This window comes from Numenius arquata, chromosome 7 (assembly GCF_964106895.1).
Source record: "Numenius arquata chromosome 7, bNumArq3.hap1.1, whole genome shotgun sequence".
Classification (NCBI taxonomy): domain Eukaryota; kingdom Metazoa; phylum Chordata; class Aves; order Charadriiformes; family Scolopacidae; genus Numenius; species Numenius arquata.
Window position 1 is genome coordinate 54,271,976 of NC_133582.1, and position 14,645 is coordinate 54,286,620.

At 38.9% G+C, this 14,645-nt stretch overlaps 1 protein-coding gene across 1 annotated transcript in view; it reads right to left on the reverse strand.

Annotated features, from left to right (window-relative positions):
* STK31 (serine/threonine kinase 31) overlaps positions 1-14,645 on the reverse strand; it is a 39,263-nt gene that overhangs the window by 13,027 nt on the left and 11,591 nt on the right. Inside the window, 5 exon segments of the mRNA XM_074150314.1 lie at positions 268-399; positions 899-1,018; positions 2,578-2,694; positions 5,206-5,385; positions 9,259-9,381. Coding sequence (XP_074006415.1) covers positions 268-399; positions 899-1,018; positions 2,578-2,694; positions 5,206-5,385; positions 9,259-9,381 — 672 coding nt within the window.

Sequence of the window (14,645 nt, forward strand, 5' to 3'; positions counted from 1 at the left end):
AAATCAATCACACAACCAGCACGGTAAAAAGAGATGACAAAACTGTTCATGCTGTGAACAGCGATTGTCACCAGAGAGACTTAGCTAAAAGTGCAGTGCCATGGCTGGGGGGCCTGTAAAACTTCATCAGTAAAAGGCAAAATTCAGGTCAGAAAACACAAACTGTTCTGTATAGTTACCACTTATTCAGAATAGACAAAATTAATGTTTCTAAACCGATTTAAAAAACAACAGACAAAACCATGAACACTGTTAACATTTTCATACTTCCTCCAAGTTGTTCTTTTCAACCAGCTTCCACCTTAACTGGGCCTTTAAGCTTTTCACAGTTTTCTTAATTGATAATAAGTTGTTAATATCAGGTCTTCTATTCAGCCATTCCTCTGCATGTTTTTTGAACTAGGAAGAAAAAAAAAAAAAAAAAATCAGAAAGTGTTCAAGCATTCTATTTTAAAATGCTTCAGTCCAATACGTTAGAGAAACTGCCTGAAGCCTATTTGAATTCAGCTTTTCAGGGTCCTTCCCCAGAGAAGAGGGTTTTTATTGTGTTTCATTTTAATTACATAAACAAACTTCCAGAAAACCAACATTCTACTTAAAGCTCAATCCCCTTAAGTTACATACTACTTGTAATGAATCCAGACATTCCAGATTCTACTGCTTTTTTTTTTTTTTTTTTTTTTTTTTTTTACAAACGTATCTTTGTATTTAAGTGAAATGAAGAATTGGCCGAGGTAATGCACAACTGCAATTCCCAAGTTTTCACCCAACCAATCTCTCATTACCAATATACTAGAATCTCCTTATAAAAGGATAAGAGGACAACTTTCAGAAAGAAATTATGTCAGAAAGGGTTACTAGTATAGATCAGCGTGACAGAAATAAGGCATAAACTCACCTCAACACTGGCCAAGTATCTGTTCTGTATGACAGTGATCATACTTTGCTCCTGACGAATGTTATGTATAACTTTATTGTAAGCATTCATAATTATTCCCTTCTCTGCTTCATCAGGCTCCTGGATTGAATTACACAGAGGCAGAATTAAAGATTGAGAGTTGTCCTTCATTTATACACACCAATGTTTAAGATGTAAAACCTTTACTGAGAAATTACACTGTTAATGGAAAAAATAACTTCTCAGATTTTTTACTCTCTTAAAGAGATTCTAAAAAGGAAAGTTAGCAAGTCTAGGAGTTCATCAAATAGTTTCAACAGAATAAAACTGATTGGCGCTTTTGGAGCACAAGTCTTACGAAGAGAGGCTGAGGGAGCTGGGGCTGTTCAGCCTGGGGAAGAGGAGGCTGAGGGGAGACCTTATTGCTCTCTACAAGTACCTGAAAGGAGGCTGTAGAGAGGCGGGGGTCGGTCTCTTCTCCCAAGTTACAGATGATAGGACAAGAGGCAATGGCCTCAAGTTACGCCAGGGGAAGTTCAGGTTAGATATTAGGAAATATTTCTTTACTGAAAGGGTTGTCAGGCATTGGAATGGGCTGCCCAGGGAGGTGGTTGAGGCACCATCCCTGGAGGTATTCAAGAGAGGAGTTGACATAGTGCTTGGGAATATGGATTAGTGTTGGGTGGTGTGGTGGTGTGTGTGTGGGTTGCGTGTGTGGTGGTTTTGTTTTTGTTTTTTTTGTGTTGTGGTTTTTTTTGTTTTGTTTTGTTTTTTTTTTTTTCATTGGTTGGACTAGATGATCTTAAAAGGTCCCTTCCAACCTCTGTGATTCTGTGATTCTGTGTGGAAGTCCAATTTCATACGCCACGTACTATGAAAGGATTTTTTGAAGGATCTCATGGTTAAATAGATATGAAGCATTAAAGCATGCAACTGTTCTTCTAAAAGAAAGTCACTGGTTCTATCACAAAGAGCAGTCACAAGCAGACTAAACTACTGATTTGTTGTTAGTATGATGCTACATTAGAGGACAGGTTCAACTTTTCTGACACGACCATTCTCTGGCACTGTAGAAACTCTCATTATAGAGCCAATGCAAGTGTCTCAAAGAATTAGTAAAAGAGAATGGAGGAAACGCTTATCAGAAAAGGTAAACAACTGAGAAAAAGGCTAACACAAGCACAGAAAATGATTACCAGAAAGGCAAGAACACTTGTGCCATGCAAAATTAAAGTGATGAAAAACTATTCATCTCTTAAGACTGGAAAAAGTAAATTTATCCATACAGTCACCTAGAAAGGCAATCCCGTTATTTTAAACAGAAACTTACTTTTTGTCACCTGTGTTTTCAACACAGGCACAAAAACCTCAGTACAGTTCAAAGAAAGCTTTCTCTGCACATACAGAGGGAAAAACCAGTTTTCCCAGTATTTCTTAGTTAAGCCAGTCACATATACAGCGAAGTTCCTGTAACCCAAAGCCATCCTCTGCCTGTTACCTGGAAAACATATTCTTTCTCTCTGGAGAGAAACCTGAGTGACTTCAACATATTTCCACAAAAAAGTTACTGCTTTGTAGAGAATACGTTCATCTAATACATCAAGAAAAGCTTTAAACTGAAATCAAAGATAAATAAAATATATAGAAGTCATGACACAGTAGGCACGATTAGAACTTACATTTAAGTCAGTATCCAGTTCTTCACAAATAGCCAACTCAACCTTTTTGAGAATTTCATCTGCATTGCCAACCACTTCCTCTAAATCTGAAGATGCTTCTGACATCAGATCAAAACACTTCAAAGAGAAGAAAAATAATAATCAGCCTTGGAATTGAAAGTAAGCAGTTAGCAAGCACACAGCAAAAACAAGCAAGAAATACAAAGAGTTATAGCACTACTGGAAATCTAATCAGGATTTGTGTCAGATCTCACCTTTAACTGCCTCCCTCGAGTGATATAGAGATTTCTAGAACTAAAAGAGCTAAGATTCACCAGGCAAGAAGAAAGTTGATTATTGCCTTGATCAGGTTTTATTTTCCGAATCTTATTTTCATTTTTACAAAAAATGAAAAGAATCCCAATTCTTCTCCTATTGAGTTTCATATCAAAAATCAACACGTGTGCTGCCCAAACAGTGATACCCAAAATGTATGGCAGTTTCACTATTTAGTGGGCTTTCCACCCCTATGTAGTACTACCTGAGATAGAGAAACATTCTGGCATCTGTTTCACAGTTTATCAAGTGTGAAATAAGGTTAAAGATTTCACCAGGAAACCTTAAGTGTTTTCATAGAAGTCAGAAATAACTTAGCTTCAAGATGTAAGACACAGAAGATGCCAGAGAAAAAAAAAAAAAAACAGTAAGATCAGCTTATCATTACACTGAATGTTGTTTTCAGCAAAGCTTGGTTACTCGTATCTGCAGAAAAAGAGATACTACATTTGCAACCAGAACTAAAATGACAATGTGGTCTCGTATTTAACACGCAAGCCACACTGTCATAATAGAAACTTGCAAACTTCACCTCGTTCATTTGCTGATCAAGCATGTGGACTCCACTAACAATTGTAGAAGTATTTTATTGCTTTACCCTCAAAGGAACTAAAAACTTTAACATGCAAATTCAAACAGCATGTTGCTCCCCAAAGCCTGGAGCTGCATGCTGGAAAGGTGCCATCTAGTCTCCGAAAATTTCCTTGTCTGTCATTGACCCATTTCCTATTGTAGATTCTGACTGATCATAGACAAGATTAATTTGGATTCAGAAAGAGAGGAAGAGGAATATCTATTTAAAATAAGGGGAGGGGAAACACTTCAAGGAAGCATTTGCTCTACACAATTGCTCACACTTTTTTTAAAAAGGGGCTAGAAGTTCAATGGCAACAGAATAATTACATATCAACACCTGAAATGTTTAAGATGGATAAATGAAAATTTCTTCCTTGGTCTACCTACCAGTGCTTTACCAATCCATGCCAAGACTCTGTACATTTCCTGTGTCTCTCAACTGTTTGCAGAAAAGTTCAGATTTGAAACGGGTAAATCAGTTCATCGCTACACTAACAAACTTCAGTCACTTACATACATGCAGAATAGCACTCTGAATTGCACCCAGCAATCACAGAAAACCACCTGCAGGTTTGTTTGCCCCCTCTAATAACTGACATGATCATAAACATCTGCAAGCAATTATATTAATTAACATTACACTGCACATGACATGAACGAAGCCTACACTGCTGCCAAACAGCATTTATTGTCAAGTCAAGGAACACTGTTTCTCATAACAGTGTCTGGCCAGAGTAAATGCTCTAGGTACAATATGAAACCCAAGGGCAGAAAACCTACTGGCTATGAAAGGGCACAACCCTTGTGGATTACGTACAATTCACATGGCCAGGAAGGTTATGCTAACACAAACTCAGAACATTTACACACCAGTACAAGAAGAAAGAGATCAAGGAAGGCCCGCAAGAATGGAGGGAGAGTAGTTTACGGTCTTCCCAAGAAGATTTAATAAGACTCCTAAACTGAGCAAGCACATAGACGTTAAGCACAGTGCTTCCTCCCTACTTTGTGCTTTCTTTACAAGCAGAACTCAGTGGATGGTAATCCACTTCCACCATCAATCTCCTTTTAAGACAAATAACATGCACTCAACTTCAACGCTCCAAACCTCCTACAATTCAGAGAGACACAGCATCAGAATGGTATTCCAGAAAATACTGCAGGACATGCAAATATAGGGGACAATTTATTTGCATAAATTGTTCACACTTAGCATTTCAATGAGGAAAAAAAATCTATTATATATTTGTGTACAACCTGTGCCTAGATCATGTCAAGTCAGACTGGCTTCTTCCTTGCAGTGATCTTTCATCATCCTTGCAGCAGCATTTATGAACTAGAACCTTTTAAATCTGAAATCTTTCTACCCAAAGGCCACTTGAAAGGACTAACTAAAGCATTTCAGTCACACAATGAACAGGTAGAGCACACCCATACAAAAGTTATACTTGCGTAACAGTATTGATCTCCCCACAAAACATGTCCTTTCATAAGAAAGCATAAACTCTGTCTCCTCGCAAAGGTACACTACGATTAAAGGTAAATTAACACTTCATTCCTCAAGGCATTACCTTTCCCTCTGTATTGAGGCACTGTCATTTGGTGCCACTGCTCATATGTACAATCTCCCTGCCATAGGTAGTTGTCCCTAATAATGCCTAGTCCTCACAAGCTTGGTGAGACACTGTCGTACTTCATCTTTTTCACCAATAGGGAAGACTGACTTGTTCACCTTACCTTTAAGATGCTGCTGAACCAGTCAGTAAGGATTTCCAGAGCTGTGTCTGTATCATCCCTGACGCAAATTAATTTCTTCATTTTAACACTCTTCCACTCAAAGAACTGTTGAAATGCGTCCTCCAAGCCATCTGCTGCAGAAGCTTGACCATACACCATCTCCAGAGAAGCAGACAGTTCCTGCGCATCAGGCAAACCAAACAAAAACAGGTTTGCAAACCAGAAGAATTTTGTGACAGTATACTATCTATAAAAATCAAGACATTTAACACAGAAAAAGTTAGCACTACTCGCTGGCATAAATTTTTTTCTACTACAGAGGCCTCTTTCTGTATCAAATGAAGTATATTTTATATTCCACTTCCCTCTCAGAACCTGTGGCAGTATGTCTACAATAAAATGCAATGCAGAAAAGGATCTCACACAAAGGTCATAGAGTCTGATTTTTCCCTTCAAAACAAGGAAGGAAAAGACACTACAAAAACCTTAACAGCTTATAAGAAGTCATTTGCATTCTAGTTTCTTCTTCCCTATAGATTGAACTTCAAAGTCATACTCATCAGGATAAAGAGCAAAATGGGGTTCCATTTATAAATGCTCCTCATAGAACTGCTCAAATTTAGAAAACAAAATGAATCTCTACTAAGAAACAAGGTGAGCAGCCAGACACCCAAGGAATGCTTTCGGACTGATCCCTCCCTTCAAAAGCCACTAGCCAAATCTCTTCTGACACACCTGTATCATCACATTGATTTCTAGATGGAACAGCAATTACCTACATGTCTGACACCTGAAGGCCCTCTGAAATGAGTTTTACAGTCTGGAAACTTCTATTTCCATCTAAAAGCCAAGTATTCTGCAAGTACATGAAGCACAGGGTCCACCTCCTTTTGACTTGCATTGGAAAACAAACTGAAGTGCTACAGGTAAGGGAAAGGATGAGGCTAAAGCTCAGGGCAAATAAAACCCACTTTTAAACAAAGGGCAATCTGTCAAATGACGTGAAGAACAAGCAGAGTCAGGGAGGAATGCATCAGTCAATTACCAGTGGAGACAACACCCTGACATAAAGCAGCCTTCTTTGCACCTGGGTAGGAAGTCCCACACTGAAAAGTACTTTAGCTACATTGGTGTTTGCAGGCAATTTGCTGTAGTTTGAAAGAAAAAATTCTCCCTAAACAGTAGGATTTGACTGAACAAACCTGTGTTTTTGTAATAAATAACATCTTTCAGCTTTCAAAATCCATCATTTTACTTATCCACATCATTCCTGACAAGATTACTAAAGAAACCCTGAGAAAGGCTGCTGACTGTTTGCTCATATACAGTTTCATTTTTTTTCTTCTCTCGGAACCCAGAATATTTGCGTTTAATATCACAGACCTTCCCAAACAACACCAAAGTCATGCAGATGCAGAACACCACAAAACCAACTCTCTCTCTCTCCTCCATTTGAGAGCAGTTTTCATCTTTGTCAGGAGCCTTGAAACAGGTCATATGAGCCGCCAAATGTAACTTAAGGTGAAACGGACTGTGTGACACTGACACTACAGGCCAGGACGTGGCAGCAATGAAGTGCCCTTCCCAAGGCCTGCCGGTACCGCACGTGTGAGGAAATGAGCTTGACTAATTCTGTAGAACTACACATGATGGTGCCACAACCAGGCCCCACCTTTACAGACACACTACAGCAAAAGTTCAAATTGGAGCCAAAAGCATGAAGGACTTCCTCACATAACAACTAACTACAGTGACCACAAAAAAAACCAACCCCAAAACAAAAAACACACCACCAAACGCACAACCCAAAACAAAAAGAAAACCACCAAACGGTATCTTATAAAATTCTAAAACTAATTTCACAACAATAGTTACTATAATGAACAGCATTCATTTAGTACAACAGATTGCTCCAAACTGGACACAGCACTCGAGGTGGGACCTCACCAGTGCTAAGTACAGAGGGACGATCACCTCCCGAGTCCTACTTGCCACACTGTTCCTGATACAGGCCAGGATGCTGTTGCCCTTCTTGGCCACCTGGGCACACTGCTGGCTCATGTTCAGCCAGTCATCGACCAACACCCCCCCAGGTCCTTTTCCGCCAGGCAGCTCTCCAGCCACTCTGCCTCAAGCCTGTAGCGATGCATGGGGTTGTTGTAACCCAAATGCAGGACCTGACATTTGGCCTTGTTGAACCTCATCCCATTTGCCTCGGCCCATCAATCTAGCCTGTCCAGATCCCTCTGCAAAGCCTTTCTACCCTCAAGAGTAATTTACGTGTATGCCCACACTCTCGGCCTTCCCCTTAACCAATGCAGCATTATCACTTGGAAAGCACAGAGCTCACCAAAGGTTTATTTCAGTCCTGGCCAGTTGGACCCAGCTGTGGCTGAAGCTGCTTGAATTTGTCTGTAGCTCAGGGCAACACCAGTTCTCACTGGAAGGTATAAAACATAAGTCAGAAGAGATGTGTGATGCAGAACAGGGGTTTGCAATACACAGCCTCAGTGAGAGAGGCACTTAGCTCCCAAGCTCCTGTTCTTCTGAGAGACACTGGAAAATACTTGTTTCTCTAGAACAGCACAGAATGACCTCCTTCAGCTCTACAAAACTGCAACCAAGGTCCTCACTGTTATTTGGTAAAAACTTGTTTCTGTTTTCCTACTTGGGAAAGCTATTTTGATCTTCTAGCTCCTAATACAAGAGAGGACCATCAACACAGTTAAGCTAAAGCACAAAATTCACTTAACACCTAGCAGCATTTCAGTACCCCTTCAAATATTTTCAAAAAAAAAATTTCACTGCAGTACAACCATCTAGAAGATGCTTAATGCCTACCACCTAGTGGATTAGCACAGCATAACCTTTAAACATACACCAAAAAAAAAAACCCAACCACAAAACAGAAAAGCCCCATACAACTACACACCACAACTTTCCTCTGCCTCAAGAAGCAGCATCCATAAAGGGCCTCCAGTGATAGAAAGCCATGAAACGCTACCCATCCAATATATTTTCTAATTAGACACTAATCTGCATATCAGACTAAAAGCAAAAAAATAAATGTATCAAAACATTTTTTTTTGAATGGCATTGAAAAATAATTCGGCTAAAAATTAAGGAATTAATTACATGAAAACTTGAATACTTCAATTTATTAACGCTGTTCCAGTCTTAAATAAACTTATGTGCAGCCTGTAATCATGATGATTTTTCATAAGAACCCAATCTCATACACGTGTGGATGAATACATCTCTGGAATTTGTACAGACAAGCTGTTAAACTATTGCCAACTTTTTTCCCCTCTCCACATACACTTGCACAGTCAAAATAAAAACAACTAATATTTCTGAAGTTAAAAAGAAGTAAAAGACATTGTTTGTAATAGCAAGGGCCAGAAACACCACCTTGGTATTTCTATTGGTAAAGTATTCTTCAGAAGTTCTTACTGCCTCTACAGAGGCTATTTCCCCATCTACTTTCCCCACTTTCTGTTGTTGGGTTTGCTGGAAGGGAGAGAGACTCCTGGTACAAACATGTGCTTCTGTAGTGTTTAACTACCACCTTAAAAAAAAAAAAAAACACACCTTTAAACATTTTACATTTTGCTACACTAGTCCAAACTACACAGTCACCTTAACAGAAAGGGCTAGGAAACAGCGCAACACAACCACAAAATCCACTGCGATTTGCAGGATAACTGCATTGACTTTTCAATTGTGGGTTCTCTCATTAACACCTGCCTGCTACTAAATATTCTGTGCTTTATCATGTCTTGTCAGTCACCAAACACAGTACCATAAGAGAAAAGCTGTTGCTCGAATCCAGGATCTAGATAATTTGCGTCTAGAAACAAAACATCTAGAAGACCAGGATCACAAGTAACACAGAACTACAGGTGTCAGATGTACAGCTTATCTCAGAAGTGTTATCTAAAGCTTCATCTGCTGCTGTCCAGGTCTCCAACTATATACTGTTTAACATTAAGAAACATTCTCCACTGGTTGTCAGTGTTTCAAAATCAGTACTGATAAAAGCAGCCTCCTTACCTGTAATGTTCTTGAGCGCTCAGAGAGGGGCAGTTGATCCACTTCCAAAATTAATTCTTCCACTGCTGAATATAAGTTCTGCTGCACCTCATCTCTCTTGGCAATTAATTCATCTATTCCATCCTATGCGGAAGAAAAAGCAAGTCAGCAACTCACACCCAACCACATATGTGGAAAGTGATATAAAAAGGCATTAATCCTGCAAAGTATGAATAGTACAATACATGCCTGACTAGGAATGAGAGAAAAAGAAAATTTTGGTTTTAACCTCTACTACTATGACATGACCACCTTGCAAAAATACAGCATCCTTTAGAGTGTAAAAATATGACTACATTATCAGACAACTAAAGAAACAGTTTCTGCGTGCCTGTTGGTAGCAGTGGGAGTACTAATTGCCACTGTAAACTTAATATGTCCTCATTGTCCTGCAGTTTTTTATTGTAGTACAGAAATCAGAATCTGGATTACCCACGCTTCTAGACATGCCAAATTACATCCACAAAGTCAGACTGTAAAAGATTTCTTGCTGGAGAATACTCTAGAATAAATAAAAAAAAAAAATCCCTTTACCAATTTTTTCCTTGTCTTCTAGCAGGAAAGGCAGGTGACCAGTGAACTACCTGCTGATTATCTGCAATGAGATAAACTAAAGACAATTTTCTAGAAACAAAAACAAAGTTACCCTTGGATGACTGGCAGGATTAGTTCTGCTAATGGGAGAGGAACCCCCCATTCCTATCAGACAAGGTACCAAACAGACTCACCAAAACCAAACCTTTTGAAATGGATGAAGCAAGTCACTCAGAACACGTTTGCAATGTTGTTTTCACAGTGATTTAACCCAACATGCCAATAGAAATATGAAAACGTATATGTACATGGAAGACCAAACTATAGATTTACAGAGCTGCTGTGAAGATTTGCTATTCCCTTCTACATCCATCTCCAGGAGTAAAATAGTAAGTAAAATGACTCAAGTAGCTATAACACTCCCCCATCCAAAAAAAAAAAAAAGCAATTAATAAAGAAACAGAAAACAACAGAAGAGTTAACCATGGCACTAATACCAGTTTCACATGGAGCCGAAGAACAGTCCAATGAACACTTCCGACTAGCAAGTAATATATAAATATAAATATATTTGTAATATAAATATGTATACATAAACACAGGTTCTCAGATTTTTAAATTTCGTTTACCAAGTGAAAGCTTAGAAGTTGACTTAATCAGGCGTTTGTAAGTATCTACAGAAGATAGACTAGAAACCTTTCACCTGTAACAAGAATGAAATCCAATGGTTGGAAAATGAAAGATGGACAAACTCCAACTAAAAATAAAACCCCAAGCTGCAGCACACACTGCTTTAAAACTTAGATTAGCAATTGAACAGCCATTGTAATTCAGCCAGACATCAGGGGACTGGATAATAAAAATCAGCAGATTAACTTCTACTATAGATGAACACAATGTATTGCTTCAGCACTTAAAACCATGAAATAACAAAAAGATCTAATAGGCATTTCTGCACTAAAAAGTGCATTTCTGCCTAAAAAGGCATCACTGGTGACCAAAAGCACACATAATTTTTACAGACTTCCTGCTGTTTTTCCTGCGTAAGACAGGAGCTAGTTTGTAAAAGAATACTGTAACACACTGCATGAAAAGTGTTCTTTATGACAAGGGGTCTTTATTCCTTTTTAAGACAAGATTTCTGCAGAATATTACTTCAAAAACTAGAGCAACTGAGACTTAATGTAGCAGAAGATTCAACCAGGCAACCAAACTCCAATTAATACTAGTTCAAGAACTAGAGTAAATTCACGTCTACGCATGACCAAATGACAATCCAGGAACTCAACAGACGGCTCAGGAGCCCCAGGACAAATCTCCTTCCAATGTCTGTGATTTAACTGCATACATTCGACAGTTCATGGTTCGGATATTGCCTGTTAAATAACAATAACTTCAGACAGCATTAAGTACACAGACACTATTTTAATAATCTGCTTTACAAAGAGGTAAACTCATCACAACAACAAACAGTAAAATTCAACTCCTTTAGAACAGGCTAAAGGCTTCACAAACTACGAAAGTTAGTTTATTTTGTGTCTGGTCCACTTCTACCTCTCAAAAAAACCCCAAAAACATCCACTCCACAAACAACCACCAGACTCGGTCATACCAAATACCAATGTAGCTCATTGTTCTGGCAATTATAGCAAAGCTTATGGAAGTCCGTAAGAGCAGAATATGTATAGTACAGTCACCTCATTAATACATTCTTGTTTAGTGTGATTTAATGACCTCATAAGCAAGAGGAAAAAAAAAAAAAAGAAAATCAATACCCCTCCATAGACAAGTTCTAATCCAATTTTAGAGCCTATTTATACTTTTGGTCCCAGTTTTTGGCTCCCTTTGGTTCAAGTTACTATTTTGCAGTATACGGAATAGCAAAAACTAGCTCTGGCACCAGCATCCTCATTAAACATCTCTATTTATCCCACCCTCCACCACTTTTTTTTTTTTTTAAATGAGCAATGAGTTCCCCTTTTTTAAACATTGGCATGATTATTTTTTCATCCTTCCCACTAAAAATGCTGACTATGTATGCTACAGTCTCTAATAAGTTTCTAACTCAAAACCATAAATTAAGCGACACATCCTTGAAAAACTATCTACGACGTCCAAAAAGTCAGAATTTGTATTACATTCTATTACTACGAGTACCTGCCTACATTGCAATCAAGGGAACTTCTAATGATCCCTCTTTTTCCATCTGTAAAGCTGCCATCTTCTCAGTCATGTTTCATAGGAGAGCTGGTTAACTTATCAGCACCACTGCCTTCTTATTTGGACACATCAAATTCTATGATCAGTTTTGAATACACTTCTAAGCATTTCCACTACAGAAGAATCATCATTGTTATTTTCGTACACACCGTGCCCCAGTATGACCTCAGTTCACTGCTTGTCTTCTTATGTTTCCAAGATATACATTACATAAATATCTTAGTAAGAAGAAATGCTCCAGTCACCCACCTTCATTTTTGGGACAATATCCAGGACCAGACCCAGCTAAACCAGCATAAACCAACTACGAAAGCACAGACAATGAAAACTGAAACAATGCCATTTACTCTGCACTCAAACTTTATTGGGTTTACCCACGCCTGTGATATCTGTTTAAGATACATTCGTTTCCTCCAAAGCAAGAAAAGATGTTACCTCCCAAGAGCTTACAAACAGATGAGGCTTGTGACAGTGAGAGAAGGCATTAGCCCTGCAGGGAGGTTCAAGGAAGAGCACATTGCTAAGGCAACTGAATGGTAAGATTTAACTTAGTAAATCCAACTTGGACAGCTAGGTTGACAGATGAAGCATAGTTAAACAGTCTGCTACAATTTAATAGCCAGCTATTTCATCCATCTGTTTGGGATCACTGGACGTCATGTACACTGGATTTACACATACCTCATTTGAACCAAGGAAGAAATGTTAGCGCAACTGAGTATGTTGATGTCACTATCAAAAATATTTGTTAGGCTATCTACAGTCAGTATAATTTAAGTAGGGATGACAGGCAGAATAACAAGCACACCCTTTCACTGTGTGCATCCGGGACACTTCTTGTATTTGAAAATACAGTAGCCAAGATTCTGTGGCAAGTTACAGCACATAAATCAGGTATTTAAAAATAAAAATGATTTTCAGGGAAGAAAAAAAGTCAGTAAAATGACTGTGCATTAAAATAGTACAACCTTTATGGTACCATAGCTCCAGCATGATGCAACCAAAAATCTTGCTCTGTACCCTTCACCTACCAAAGTCTTCAAAATACTTAAGACAAATTCCAGAAAAGCCTTGAGATACCCTGCTTCCAGCTGCTACCAATTCATCTTGAAAACTAAATTAATTCTTCAGGGAGCTCTACAATTCTACACACATTCCCACTTGCATACCCTTTGCAGCATTCAGGCACTCTAGGGGATACCTGACACCTAGCAGAACTCACATCTTCTTTATTTTTCCCCGTTTGAAATATTGGTGACAGTACCATGACAACTTCCCCTCTTCAGATAGCTGGAATTTATTTATTTATTTACAGCTGCATGCTCTTGAAAAGTCATAAGATTTCATGCCACCATTCACTTACACCTTAGCTTAGGCAATGAGGAACCATGTCAGAATGGGCAGGGGGTGATGTTGATTTTGGAACAAAACTAGTTTTCAAGCCATGTGTCAACACAAAACATAGGGCTACACAAACACATGTGGAGTTACCAGAAGCAGCATAGCGCTGTAAGCTCATTTCAACAGTATTTCAAGTATTTTGGCAGTGTAATGCACTACAACGCATCATGCGGACATGACTTCATTGTTAGCCATTCACAACTGAAACAGGTGACAATGTCCAGACTTTCTAGCATATTCCAATGAACTAGTCCATCAGAAAAACCTCAAGCACTCTTCAAGAATGAAATCTCTTTATGTGATGTTTCTTATGGAAGAACGCTGCTTGCTGGGGTTGGCAGCTTAAAAAAAAAACCCCAAATCAATAACCCACACACACTGCCACCTGAATGACACCAAAGCAACCACCTCCTCTATTGAATAAACGCTTTGAGACTCCCCAGTCACACATGTCCTAACACCGTTAAGGGTTTGTTTCCCTTTATCCCCAGTCCAACAGAGTTAAAGCAAAACCAAGGGGGACAAAAAGCAAAGACAAGAGGGGCAACAAGTTCTAAGATGGCTTTGCAACAGATGGAGAACAATTTGTCTGCTGTTACTCAAGAAGGCTTACAGACCTGCCTGAGCTCAACCATCCCATGTAATCTCCAGAAAATTGCAACTGCTGCTATTTCATGTGGAATCAGGAATTCACCCAAGGAAAGCTAAAGCTTGTGCAAGGGAATCCCTGAGCAGCCCTGGCTCCTGGGTGCCTCACAGTCTAGCCATCCTTCTACACACTGCTCCCCTATACAAGATGCAACACGAAAACATCATCTCCATATTAATGCTCATCTTAACATTGTGAAGTTTAAACATTTGACTGTCTTTTGTTTAGTAAAAACTATTTCTTTTCACTTACAACAATCAAATGTATGCCACGCCATAGATGTTTTAATACTTTTTTAAATACTTTTCCCTGCACAAGCAACAACAGAGCTTACTTGGGTTCTCTTCATGGCTCGTTATTTTCTAGTCCATTTCACAAGCTGCTAAATTCAGTGTAATACAGCAATACTTCTTAAGCAAACACGTTTAAAATGTTTTAGGTCATTTTCCGAGACACACAACTACCATCCCTTCCATGCCTTACCACAATGCCTGCCACAGACCGGGGAACCTTCCCATTCCCAAAAGCTGCATCGCCACACACG